The sequence below is a fragment of the Pteropus alecto genome, unplaced genomic scaffold (assembly GCF_000325575.1).
Source record: "Pteropus alecto unplaced genomic scaffold, ASM32557v1 scaffold118, whole genome shotgun sequence".
In the NCBI taxonomy this organism is placed as follows: Eukaryota; Metazoa; Chordata; class Mammalia; order Chiroptera; family Pteropodidae; genus Pteropus; species Pteropus alecto.
The window spans coordinates 195,149-207,583 of NW_006440654.1; the positions used below are offsets into that span (position 1 = coordinate 195,149).

Sequence of the window (12,435 nt, forward strand, 5' to 3'; positions counted from 1 at the left end):
CCACGCCCCATCTCTGAGACATCTGTCAGGGGCCCGGTCTGCACGGTGTCCGATGGGGGCAGCTCCTGGGGATAAGGGGACCTCTGGAAGCCTGCAGAGAGGTTGCCAGCTGCATCCACAGCGTCCCACACACTCACCACAGTGCCCAGGCGTAGGGGGTCCAGCTTTGGGGGGCAGCAGGTTCTAGCTCCTGAGCTGTCATCCACCTGCCACCGCCGGCCACCTGGGCCTCTCCCCAGGAAGCCAGGTGGCCCCACTCCTTGTTGCCAGGAGGTAGCATACTGTTCCACTGTGCGGACCTGGGCCTGGCGAGCTGGCACCTTGTCCGGGACACCGCCTGCCTCCACCCGCCCCTCCACCTGTTTGCTCAGACTCCGAGGAGTGAAGTGTATCAGGACAGGGGCGGAGGCACCCCCTACTTGGCTCTTACCCAGGAGGGCAGCACCTGGCCTGAGGTGCTCCCTTCCTTTACCTTGGGGGGCTTCTGGGGTGGCATCGCCATGCCGCTGTCCCAAGGCCCCTCCGCTGGCCACCTCGCCAACAGTCTTGGGTGCAGGTACGGCTATGGCAGCCAGGTCTCCGCTTCCTGGGGGCTGCAGATCCTGGGTGCCTGCTGTCGGCGAACTCCCCTGGCCGCATCCTGGAAGGTCTGGCTCCCCCTGCCCGGAGTTCTGTCCCTGGAGGCCACCACTGACCTCGGACTCTGGGGGCAGGGCTGGCCCAGCTCCACCCGCCAGGGGCTGGGCCGGGGGGCCTGTGGACGCTGGTCCTGCTGCCTCTAGGTCCTGCCCAGAGCCAAACCAGTGCAAGGCCAGTGCGGTGGCAGCCACCACAGCCAGTGCCAGCAGGGTGAGCACGGCGCTGTCCCAGTCATCATCCCCGTCCCCATCCCAGCCCCAGCCAGGGCCAGCAGGCTCTGAGAGTCCCTGGATCATGGTGCCGGGCCGCAGGCCAGGAGCTGCGTGTGCCCCGCGCGAGCCCGTCCTGCAGTCAGGCCGGCTGCTGTCAGCCCAGATGGCACCGCGGAGCACCCCGCCCAGCACGCTGCCGTTAAGGTGGACTGCTCTGGGGCTGTCGCTCTGCCTGGCCTGGGAGGGGGCTCCCTGAGCCCGGACCTGGCTTAGGGGTTTGTCAGTCAGGCCTAGCCGGAGTTATCAGGGGACAACCTGCAACAGCTTCGGGAGTTCAGGGGCCTCTCTGGGCCCCCCACCTAGCCCCTGCACCCCTCTCTGTAGTGGCAAATAGCAATGTCCCTCAACGCTGTCCTGCATCCCAGCCCACTGCTTTTGCCTGATAGACCCTCATACCCCCAAACTCCTCCCACTCCCCAGTGTCCCTCCTCCAAGCCAGGGTCCGGTCTCAGGGGCCCTGGCAGGAAGAGTCAGCCACAGGGAGATGTGATCTGGAGCCTGAGCAACACGATGCAGCCTGATACAGTTACCGGAAACCGGAGAGGACGCTGGGGAGGGGGAGGTGGGGACACAGCAGTGGTGCCAGCCCACGGCGGGGCTCAGACCAAGGAGGGAGGCCATGGAGGGCATGGGCCTGGCACCGAGCACTGCCCAGCACAGAGATGGGCTGCTTGGTGGCGTGACCTCCCGTCACTCTCGGTGCGAAGTGGGTCCTTACCCTGCTCTCCCCTGGGACACGCCCGGCTGCTCAGGACCTCCTCCCACCTGAGTTCAGCAGAGACAGGACAGTTTTCAACAGCAACTTTCTAAGCCATTAGGAGAAAAAAATGAATGAAATAAAGAAAATCCAAAAGTTATAGTTCTCTTTTTATAGGCCCGGCTTATGACAACCCACCTGGCCCTTCTAGAGCCTCCTGGGCCTCCTCCGGCACCCCTGGACTGTCTTGGCTGCCCAGATGCTGCTCTCACCAGGCCCCTGGGGAGCCCTGAGCCCAGCCTGACCCACTCCCATTGAGCACGCCTGCCTGCCAGCCAGCCCCGGCGCCCTTCAGAAACCTCTGGCCCTGTGTGTCTCATCTCGGTCCCCAACCTTCCCTCACCCCAGCCTCATCACTCCACCCCACCCTCCACGCTGGGACCCAGGCCCCTTGCAGGCCGGCATGCAAATGCCTCTGCTGGGCAGGCACCTGGCTGCCCCTCTGCATATGGCGTCTCGGGAGGAGACTTGTCCCTTCCATCTGTGTCTCACTTAAGCTTATCTCAGGAGTGAGTCTTGGGACAGGCGCCAGGTGAGGCCTAGACATGAAAAAGAGCCTGGAGTCCCTGGAACAAAGCAGCACTACCCACCCCCCACCCCACCCCACCCCCAAACATGTGTTTGTTCCTTCTGCTGGGACACAGGACTTTTCACTGACTCAAGCAGCAAGGCGATGGCCAAGGAGTGTCCCTGGCACCCAGCCTGGGCTCTGCCGAGCTTCAGATATCTCCCCCATTTGGTCACCTCTTAGCTCCCCGAGCATATCAGATGACAGAGGGTGGAAGGTGGGCCATGCTTTAAGGTGGACCTCAGTCGGGGGCGGGCTGTTTGGACACTGCCCTTATTCTCCGCCCCAGTCGCAGGCTCTGCCTCTTGGTTAAGTTTGGGGTCCAAAGACCTTGAGAGGATGATGACATCCCCACATGCACCCCTTTATAGGCCATGGAGAATGCCATCGGGCATCGCTGCCCAGCTTCCGAGGGCCCTTGTCGTCAGTCTGAGCCCCAGGCTGCTTCAGAGAACGGGAGATATGTCCACCAAGTGATACCTTCAAACACTGCAGTGGAGAGAACCGAGCACAGAAACTCATCCAAGCACGTGTGTTTTGTATATGTATAAACAAGTCTAGAATAATGTTTAAGGCTTAGAAAGTATAAATCCCAAATTTAATAATTATAGCCAACAAGGAATATTTCATAAAGAATTGGGAAGTTTTATGCAAAAAAAAAAGTTATTTAAAAAAGAGAAACAATACAATATGATTTATAGAGGAAAAATTAAAACATGTAAATATTTGACAGTATGGGAATGATGAAGAAAACATGCACATCACTTTAAAATGTGACGTTGACAAACTCATTTAAATAATGATTGATAATGTGGCTGTGAAGTTTAATACAAATATTAAGGGGGAGTCTCCTAATGGAAGAGGCATACAAAAAAAATGTTAAATAATGACTAAGTATGGAAAGGAAAAGAAAGAAAGAAATCATAATGGAAGTCGCCTCTTATTCCAAAGGGGAGAACATCTAAATTCTGTCTAAACATTGTCTAAATCTTGAAATCAGTTGCTATATTCAGTTCAAATGTAAGTTAAAATGTTTCTTATTCTAAGTTGTTATAGACATTTGCCACATTCGGGGATTGGATAACTTAATGTGACAAAGATGACAACTGATGAAAGACAATTCAGAGGTTCAGAGGACCCAAAGCGTCTCACACAGGAAGAGAAAAGGAGCCAGGGCCAACATGCGGCAGGTAAAACCGCAGCGAGCCCGCAGACGGGAGGTCCCCAGGGCGGCCGGGCGGCCGGGTTAGCCGCAGGGAATGGCAGCCTTACGTCGGCTTCTCAGCGACGGGAAGATGGAGGCCAGAGGACAGCGCGATGAAATTTCCAACTTGCTGAAAGAAAATAACTTCCAATCTAAGATTCTAGGCTTAAAAGATACAGCTTTCAAGAACGAAGGCAAAATAAAAAACATTTTCAGACAACTAGTCTTTTTGAAAAGAAATCCTAAACTCTGTATTTTTTCAGGCATAAAGAAAATCATAGCAGACGGAAGGACTAAGGATGCCAGAAGGACCGAGATCAGCAGCAACAAAAGGTGGGAGCATATTATAAACCTAAATGGAGAGTAACTTCGTAAAACGAGGATAAGGTCTTGTGAGTGTCTTCATCGTGGAGAGTTCAAAGAAAACAGCGGAACCAATGAAAGCAACGAACTGACTTCTCTTGGGCAGTCGAGCTAAGTGTCTGACAAACACAGCTAGACTGACCGAGAGAAAAAGGAGAAAGACACAACTAAAATCAGAAACAAAAGTGGGAACATTACTACTGACCTTACGGAAAGAGAAGGGTTGGAAGAGAACACTGGGAACAATTATACCTCAACCAATTAGAGAACCTAGAGCGAATGGAAAAATTCCTGGAAACATGCCAACTACCAGAAAAGACTCAGAAGAAATAGGAAATCTTAACAGACCTATAACAATAGAGAGATTGTGTCAGAATCAAAAGCCCCCAAGAGAAAACCCAGGACCAGCCGGCGTCACTGCTGAATGTTCTCGCACATTTAGAGAAGAGCTAACACCATCCTTCTCCAACTCGTTCCCAAGATTGAAGAAGCAGGAACATTTTCTAATTTATTCTATAAGGCCAGCATTCCCCTGATACCGAAGCCAAATAAATACATCACAAGAATAAAAAATTACAACCAGTATCCCTCATGAACATAGATGCAAAAATCCTCAACAAACCCAACAGCATAGTAAAATATTAGACACCATGGCCAAATGGGATTTATCCCAGGAATGCAGGGGTGGCTCAACATAGGAAAATCAATTAATGTAATACATCGATTAGAATACATTAATTTTTCAACTACATTAATGTACTAGAGTACATTAATAGAACAAAGTGAGAAAAGCACATGATCATCCCAACTGACACAGAAAGTACACTTGACGAAATCTGGTACCCTTTCACGATGAAAATGCTCAGAAACCAACAATCAAAGGGGATTACTGCAACATGCTAAAGGGCATTTTTTAGAAACCCGCAGCTCACGTCATATTCAATGGTGAAAGACTGAGACCACGCCCTCCCCTAAAATCAGCACAAAGAAAGACGCCAGCTTCTGCTGCTGCTGTTCAGCATTGTCCCGGAGGTTCTGGCCAGAGCTACCAGTGAAGAGAAAGAAATGAAAAGGCGTCCAAATTCGAAAGGAAAAGGTAAAACTATCAATTCACAGATGACGTGATCTTACACCTAGAAAATCCTAAAGAATCAACAGGAAAGCAACTTGAGCTAGTGAACAATTTTAGCGAAATTGCAAAACATAAGATCAACACACAAAAACCAGTCGTGTTTCTACACACCAGCAACAAACGATTCGAAAGGGAAATTAGGAAAGCAATTCCATTTACGATACTATGTAAAAGAATTAAATACTTGGGAATAAATCTAACCAAGGAAGTGAAAAACTTATATGCTGAAAACAACAAAACACTGCTGAAAGAAATTAAAGAAGCTCTAAAGCAATGGAAAGACATCCGTGTTCATGGACTGCGAGACAGGATCATTACGACGTTAACGCTATCCTAGTGATCTACGAATTCTACACGACATCTCTAAGAATCCCGATGGCCATTTTTTGCTGAAATGGCAAAGCCCATCCTCGAATTTATATGGACTTGAAAGAGGCTGTGAATAGCCGAAAGAATCCTGAAAAAGAACAAAGTTGGAAGACACACGTCCTAATTTCCAAACTCACTACAAAGCTACAGTATTCGAAGCGTGCGGTACTGGCGTTCAGGATAGACATATGGACCAACAGAATAGAACTGCAAGGCCAGAAATCACCCCGTGCATCTATAGCCAATTGATTCTGACAGGGTGCCAAGACCATTCGATGGAGAATAACAGTCTCATCAATAAAAGGTGCTGGGATATCTGGATAGCCACATGCAAAAGAATGATGTTGGACCCCTACCTCACGCTATGTACAAAAGTTAAATGGATCAATGATCTAAATATGAGGTAAAACCATAAAACTCTTAAAATAAAGCATAGGAGTAAATTTTTATGATCTTGAATGTGGCAATGAATCCTTAGATATAATGCCAATAAAAATGAGCAACAAAAGAAAACTAAATAAATTAGACTTCGACAAAAAGTAAAACTTTTGTCCATCAAAGGACATTATCAAGAAAGTACCGACTTACAGAATGGGATAAAATATTTTCAAATCGCATATCTGATAAGGGTCTAGTATCCAGAATGTATAAAGAACTCTTGCAACTCAACTACAAAAAGACAAACGACCATATTTTTAATGGGCAAAGGACTTGAATAGGTATTTCACCAAAGAAGATGTATAAATGACTAGTAAGCACATAAAAAGATTCTCAACATCCTCAGTTATTAGGGAAATGCAAATCAAAACCACAGCGAGGTACCACATCACATCCTCTAAGATGGCTATAAATTAAAACAGTAGTAAATGAAAGTGCTGGCAAGGATGCGGAAAAACTAGAACTCTCATATAGTGCTGGTGGGGATGGAAAATGGAAAACGACTTGGCAGGTATTCATAAAGCTAGACATAGAATTGTTATATGACCCGTGTACACCTAAAGTAATTAAAAACAGGTTCTCAGACATGTACCTGTACACTCAGGTTCAGAACAGCACAATTCACAATAGCTAAGAGGAGAAAACAGACCCAATGTCCATCAATAGATGGAGAAACAAACTGCGGTAGGTACACACGTTGCATCAGACAGAGAAAGGAAGGAAACTCTGACACCCGCTACATCTATCAACCTCAAACGCATTCTGCTAAGTGCGATAGGCCAGACACAAATGGACCAACGGTGTGATTTCACTTGTATGAGGTACCCAGAGTAGTCACAGTCGGAGAGACAGGCAATAGATAGGAGGTCACTGGGCTGAGAGAGGAGTCCTGCTTAATGGGTACAGACTTTACGTTGGGGATGATTAAAACGTTCGGGGCACTGAGAGCCGAGGCGAATGTATTTAATGCCACTGAACTGTACTCCTACGAATAACTTAAATGATGAATATTATCCGACGGTCCCCAAGCTGTCATTATTCTGCAACACAGGCCAGTCGTAGATGTTGCAAAGGCACCATGTAAGGTCCCAGCAGCGTGGGTGACCAGGAGCCCTCATCACATTTTACTTTCGGAGGTTTCCCCAAAGAGGAACTAGGTATATCTAGTTTCTTGAAGTAACAAAAAACGAATGAGTCAAAGAATTTCCAGGCCCAGAAACAGCCCTCAGGAGTATGCGGGTTCTGGTGACAGGACACCAGGGTCAGTCGGGGCCTGGCTGTCTCTGGCAGACTGGCTCCGCCCAGCTGAGTCTGTCCTGGGCTAAGCCACCTAAGGAACATCCAGACTCACATCTCAACCATTTAGAAGTTCCGTTAAGAATCACCAGGCCAGTCGACATCAGCAACCAATATCTAATAAATAAGTCAAGAAATAACGGTTTGTTGGGGGGAAAAAAAAAGGCATCAGTGTGTTATTTAGAAGTGTTCAGTACCAGAGTTGGTGGAGGAGGCTGCCTCCACTGGTCCTGATGACTGTGGAGGGCAAGTAGAAGTCAAATACCATATGTATTTGTTTTAAAATTTGTGGAAAAATAAGAACAAAGTACATCGAAAGAAATTAAATTCTTGCCAAACATTACAAAAAATTTCCCCGATGATAAACAAATACTGACTAATAGACAAACTGTGCCATTAACGGGGGTGGGGGGCGTGGTGGTGCAGAGCATGCAGAGCACCCACTGGTGGTGGTTGCTGTGCACAGTCCTCCAAACTCGCCTCGTTTATAGAAACGGCTCCAATGTACTTAACGTGAATCCATGTAAAATCTTAAGTAGCTATTTTAAAAGTGGATTACAATTTATATCCGTCAAAGACGTATATCCATTAATGGCTCAAGGCACATCTGTGATTCATTTGTGACCCCCCACTGCACCTCATCTCAGTGGCTGTTTTCTGCTATAATCAGTGAAAATGAATTAATTAAAGCTACATTAACAGTGTGGATGACTCTCAGGAGCATAATGTTGATTTCTGACACATGGTGGGAATGTAAAATGGTTCAACCACTCTGAAAAGTTTGGCAGTTTCTTTAAAAAGCCAAACATACACTTACCGTCCACCCTGCAGTGGCGCCGGGCACTCATCCCAGGGGAATGAAAGCTCTGCCCACACAAACACCTGGTCAAGATGTTCATAGCAGCTTAACTTTTAATGCCTAAGCTATTTTTAAATCAATAATATTCTTAATAAGAAGAATTTTGTGTATCAAAAACTACAGGTATAACTAAACCGTATTTAGGGGGAAACCATGACCATAGCTTTAAATGTCCTTATAATTAAATAAAGAAGATTGAGAAATAAGTCAGCTAATCCTGGGTTCCTAAGAAAGCACAGCTGTGGCTAAGTCTCATGAGCGCCACTGTACAGGGGCCCGACCCCAGGCAGCAGGCTGGCGGAGGGAGACCCCAGCTGGGCGCAAGTGCCACCGCTGGCCCGGAACACACTGTCCCTTCTCATGGCACTGGCCTCCAAGCGGCCAGGTCAGCTCATTCTCTCTCGATCCTGTCTTCCAGGGGAGGAAGAGGGCAGAATTCCGCCAATCAGAGTTCATGAGTTTCCTGCACTTCCGGGCTGACTGAGGTGAGGAGCAAGGTGCAAGTGGCCAGTCACCACAGGAAGTGGCTGACCTGTGGCCCTAGAGGTAGACCAGGCTACAAAGACCTAAAATGAGCCTAAGAGTGTCTGATACACGAGCAAAACATTTTTTTAATTATCGAAAAGAAAAGAGGAATAATTAAAAGTGGAAAATAAACAAAGCAAAAATAAATGCTTTTATATATTTCAGGATCTACAGATAAATCACTGAACGTGAGAAATGAGGGCAATCACCCCTTTTCCAGATTTCCTATGCTTAACATGTGATCTTTCAAATATATCGGTTGAGAAGCCACGCATGCATCTGCGAGGCTTTTCTTCTTTCCCTTTATAGCTTCTTCTCACTCCGCTCATCCAGTCCCACGTCAGCACCTGCCACCCATTCACATCTACTGTGAACATGATTTTATTCTATAAATTGTACTGTTTCTAATTTTACGTTTTCCCCTCTTCCCTCCACCTTTATTTGCAGGTATTATTTTTGCTGCTCTGTTTTCTTGCTTTTAATTTGGAAACTCTCCCAAACTTTTCTATTCCACTGCTGCTGGATTTCCTTTCCCTGCTCTTTAATTTGACACTTACGACTCTATTCTTGGTTATAAACAAGATCCCCTCCGCGAGACAAAAGCTCTAGATTCCCAGTCCCCACCTCTCCTCTCCGTTTCTCCCCACCCCTATGAGAAGTCTGGGATGAGTTTACCTATCACTCAGCACCTGGGTTTTGCTGAAATAGTTTAATCTTCACTGGAATCTGGGGGCGGGGAGAGAGAAAGAGAGAGAGCAGATTCCTTAAAGCGATTCTTTCCCCCATCTTGGGGTCTGGTTCTGTTTGCTGTTTGTTTTCATCTTTTCTTAGTATCTTCCTCACAGCGGGACCTGCGTGATCTGCTCTCTGACCCCTTGCACATCCCAACACCATTCTTTGCTCAGACAGGTGGAGGCTGCTTTGACTGAGGAAATGACTTTAAAATATTCAAATTCTGTAAAATATTTCACACACGCAATAAAGTTCGCACCAGCCAAACAAAAATATTATGCCTTACAGTTTGCCCTATTTCAATATTTTTAATTTTAAACACAAATAAAAACTGAGGTGGTCATTACAGAATTGCAATAACTCAGGTTGTTTCTTCCTTGTCATAGTCACTCTGGTGTCATGGCTCATCAGACCTGCTGCTTGAAGGGAGAAACTTGTGTTGTCACAGGGAGTGGAGATGGGCAGCCTAGCCTGGAGCTCCACAAACATTTACAAGTCTGAACCTGCCAACCAAAACTGAAGTCCTCAGAATTAACTTCCACACAGAATACACTGCTTACTAGAGGGTAAGTAATATACATTGCTCATGGAAACTTACACATATGCTACTAAGACCGAGCAGTAATCACAGTATTGTTTAAAACTTGATCAAGAAAAACTTTGGGTGGAGTTTTTTACCTCTGACCTTTAGAATCGCTGGGCTCATGAGGATAATAGAAAGCAGATCAACTTCAGCACACTGAGTATTGTTTGAAAATTCTCTACAGAAGATGCCCCTGCTTCGGGCCGCCCCGTTTCAGCCCTTGGAGGCCCCAGACAAGTGGCTTCCAGCAGTCCGCCTTGGTCTTCACGGCACAGCTGGCACACTGGGCTGAGCTCACTTGGCAAAGGCCAGGAATTCCTACCAGACCACTGGACACTCCCCATGGCCCCCTTACTCTTCTCCGAGTAGGCAGGTGAGTGGCAGAGCTGGGCAGAGCGGACCCATTCTTTTAGTTTACTCGACTATTCTTTTTTCTGACGTTTGTAAGAGAAATATCGTTTAAAATGTTTCTTTATTGATAACAGTCATTTTAAGGCTGTTTCCCTCTGCACACAGCTTTAGCTATGTCCTAGTGGTCCCCAAACTTTTTGACACCAGGGACCGGTGCTCCTATGAAAATCTGATGCCTGATGATCTGAGGTAGAGCCAAGGTGGTGATGCCAGCGCTGGGAAGCGGCTGCGAATACAGATGGAACTTCGCTCACCCGCCTGCCACTCGCCTCCTAAAGGGCCAGGACCAGTTCCAGACTGTGGCCCCGGGTTTGAGAACCCCTGTATAGAACTGGGTATGAAGGCATCTACCTCTGCAGTGTTGTATATGTTTTGAAACTTCGCACTTGAGTTTCTTTGACCCAGGAGTTTTTAAAAGAGATTTCGTTAATTTTTAGGTATTTACATTAGTTTCGTTTTTTAACATTATTTCGTTTGCTTAGAATTGTTTCGAATTATGATCCAATTATGTGTCGCATTACACCTCTTTATTCAACTTGTGTGAGCTGTGTGTGTGTGTGTGTGTGTGTGTGTCCCAGTACATGATTATTTTTTGCAAATATTCCATGAGCTTAAATAGATGCAAAGTTCTCTCTACATATAATAATTAAATTGAACTTGCTGTTTGTATTATGCGAACAGCAGTGTATTCGAATAAGTGTCTTCATTCTCACAATTGTTTTTTGTCTACAAATTTGTCCATTTCTGGAATGGGCGTATTGAAGCCTGGAGAAAAGTGAGGCCAGCGTTCCGCGTTCCGGTCCGGTCCGCGGCCCAGTCCGGTCCGCGGCCCAGTCAGCGGGACGCCTGCCAAAACCCGGCTCCACCCAGGACAGCAGGGCGGGGGCGGAGCCAGGGGGCGGCAGGTCCGGTTGCCAGGAGGCGGGAACCGGACACAATGGGGTCCGGGAGTTGGGACGGGCGGGGCGAAAATCCAGGCACCCCACCTTGCCCTCTCGTCCGGGAGCCACAGGAGCAGGTTAGTGCTTCAACTTTGGGCCCCCCATGAGACTTCCTCTCCGTGGTGTCCTCGCCTGATGCCCCTAAAATATCCTGGACCCCTAGAACCTCGGGGAATTCTCTTCCCGCAGGATTGAGTCCAAACTTGGCGCGCGCGCACACTCCCTTACCGAACTCACTTTGGGGATGCGGGATGGTAGCTGACCTCCCAGCTGGGTGCCGGGTCCCTGCCCCATGCCCCTCACAGAGCGGAAAAAGCTGCCGTTTGTTGTCCTGGCTCCTGGGAAACCGGCTGGGCCCCGCCCCCGCGCTCGGGCTGAGCTGGAAGGGGCCGGGATGTGTGTCCCCCGCCAGTCCGGGGTGGAGGGGCCGGGGTCGCCACCTTCTGTCCACAGGTGCTGCAGACCGTAGCGCACCCACAGCGCCATGGGCTTGGACGTCTGGGTCGGCCCTTGGCGGCCGCACCGGCCCCGTGGGCCTATCGCGGCGCTCTACAGAGGCCCAGGCCCCAAATACAAGCTGCCCCCCAACACGGGTACTAGCGGCGCGCGCAGGCCTGTGCGGGTGGGGGTGGGGAGGAAGGGGCTAGTGAGGTCTGCGCTGGGAGTGGGGTGCTGTACGCCGGGGTGGAGAGCAGGAGGTCTGTTCTAGGGGGGCCGGGGGTCGTGCCCGGGGCGAGAGCACCCCGGCCCCGAGGTGACGACAGGACGCCCCACAGGCTACATCCTGCACGACCCGTCGCGGCCCCGCGCCCCTGCCTACACCTTCGGCTTGCGCCTCCCCACGCAGCAGACGTCGTGCGGCCCGGGGCCCGGCCACCTGGTGCCGGCTCGCATGACGGTGCGCGGCCCCGACGGCACCCCAGCCTACTCCATCTACGGCCGCCCGCGCCAGGCAGCGCCCTGCCTCACTCCCGGACCGGGTCAGGACCCCTGGGACCCTGGCTTCTCCAACGCCAGCCGCCACCAGGGAAACCCCCCACCAGAGCCCCGACTCCCCCTCGGGCACCCTAACACTCCAAATCCGGCAGCCCATATCGGGGTCTCAAAGAACTGCAAGCCCCACCAGGCTTCGACAAATCGTGGCTCGGTTTTCCCCTAATCTCAGAACCCCAGACCGGTTCTGACCCACACCCCCGGTCCGGCCCACAGGCAGGTACTTCCCGGAGCGGGCGGGGAACGCGACGTACCCCAGCGCACCTCGGCACACCATCGCCCCCCGAAACTGGGGCATCCACACGGTGCAGCAGACCCCAGGTGAGACCAGAAAGGCCCGTTCCGGCCCGGAG

General features: G+C 49.7%; 2 protein-coding genes across 2 annotated transcripts in view; one reads left to right on the plus strand and one right to left on the minus strand.

Moving 5' to 3' along the window:
• The window catches only part of KLHDC7B (kelch domain containing 7B), a 4,398-nt gene extending 3,463 nt beyond the window's left edge, over window positions 1-935 (minus strand). The window contains exon 1 of the mRNA XM_025051037.1: window positions 7-935. Within this exon, the coding sequence (XP_024906805.1) occupies window positions 7-935 (929 nt within the window). The remainder of the gene's footprint in view (window positions 1-6) is intronic.
• A 7,921-nt stretch (window positions 936-8,856) lies between these two features.
• The window catches only part of ODF3B (outer dense fiber of sperm tails 3B), a 4,985-nt gene continuing 1,406 nt past the window's right edge, over window positions 8,857-12,435 (plus strand). The window contains exons 1-3 of the mRNA XM_006917840.3: window positions 8,857-11,682; window positions 11,866-12,069; window positions 12,299-12,403. Coding sequence (XP_006917902.1) covers window positions 11,574-11,682; window positions 11,866-12,069; window positions 12,299-12,403 — 418 coding nt within the window. The 5' untranslated portion in view covers window positions 8,857-11,573. The remainder of the gene's footprint in view (window positions 11,683-11,865; window positions 12,070-12,298; window positions 12,404-12,435) is intronic.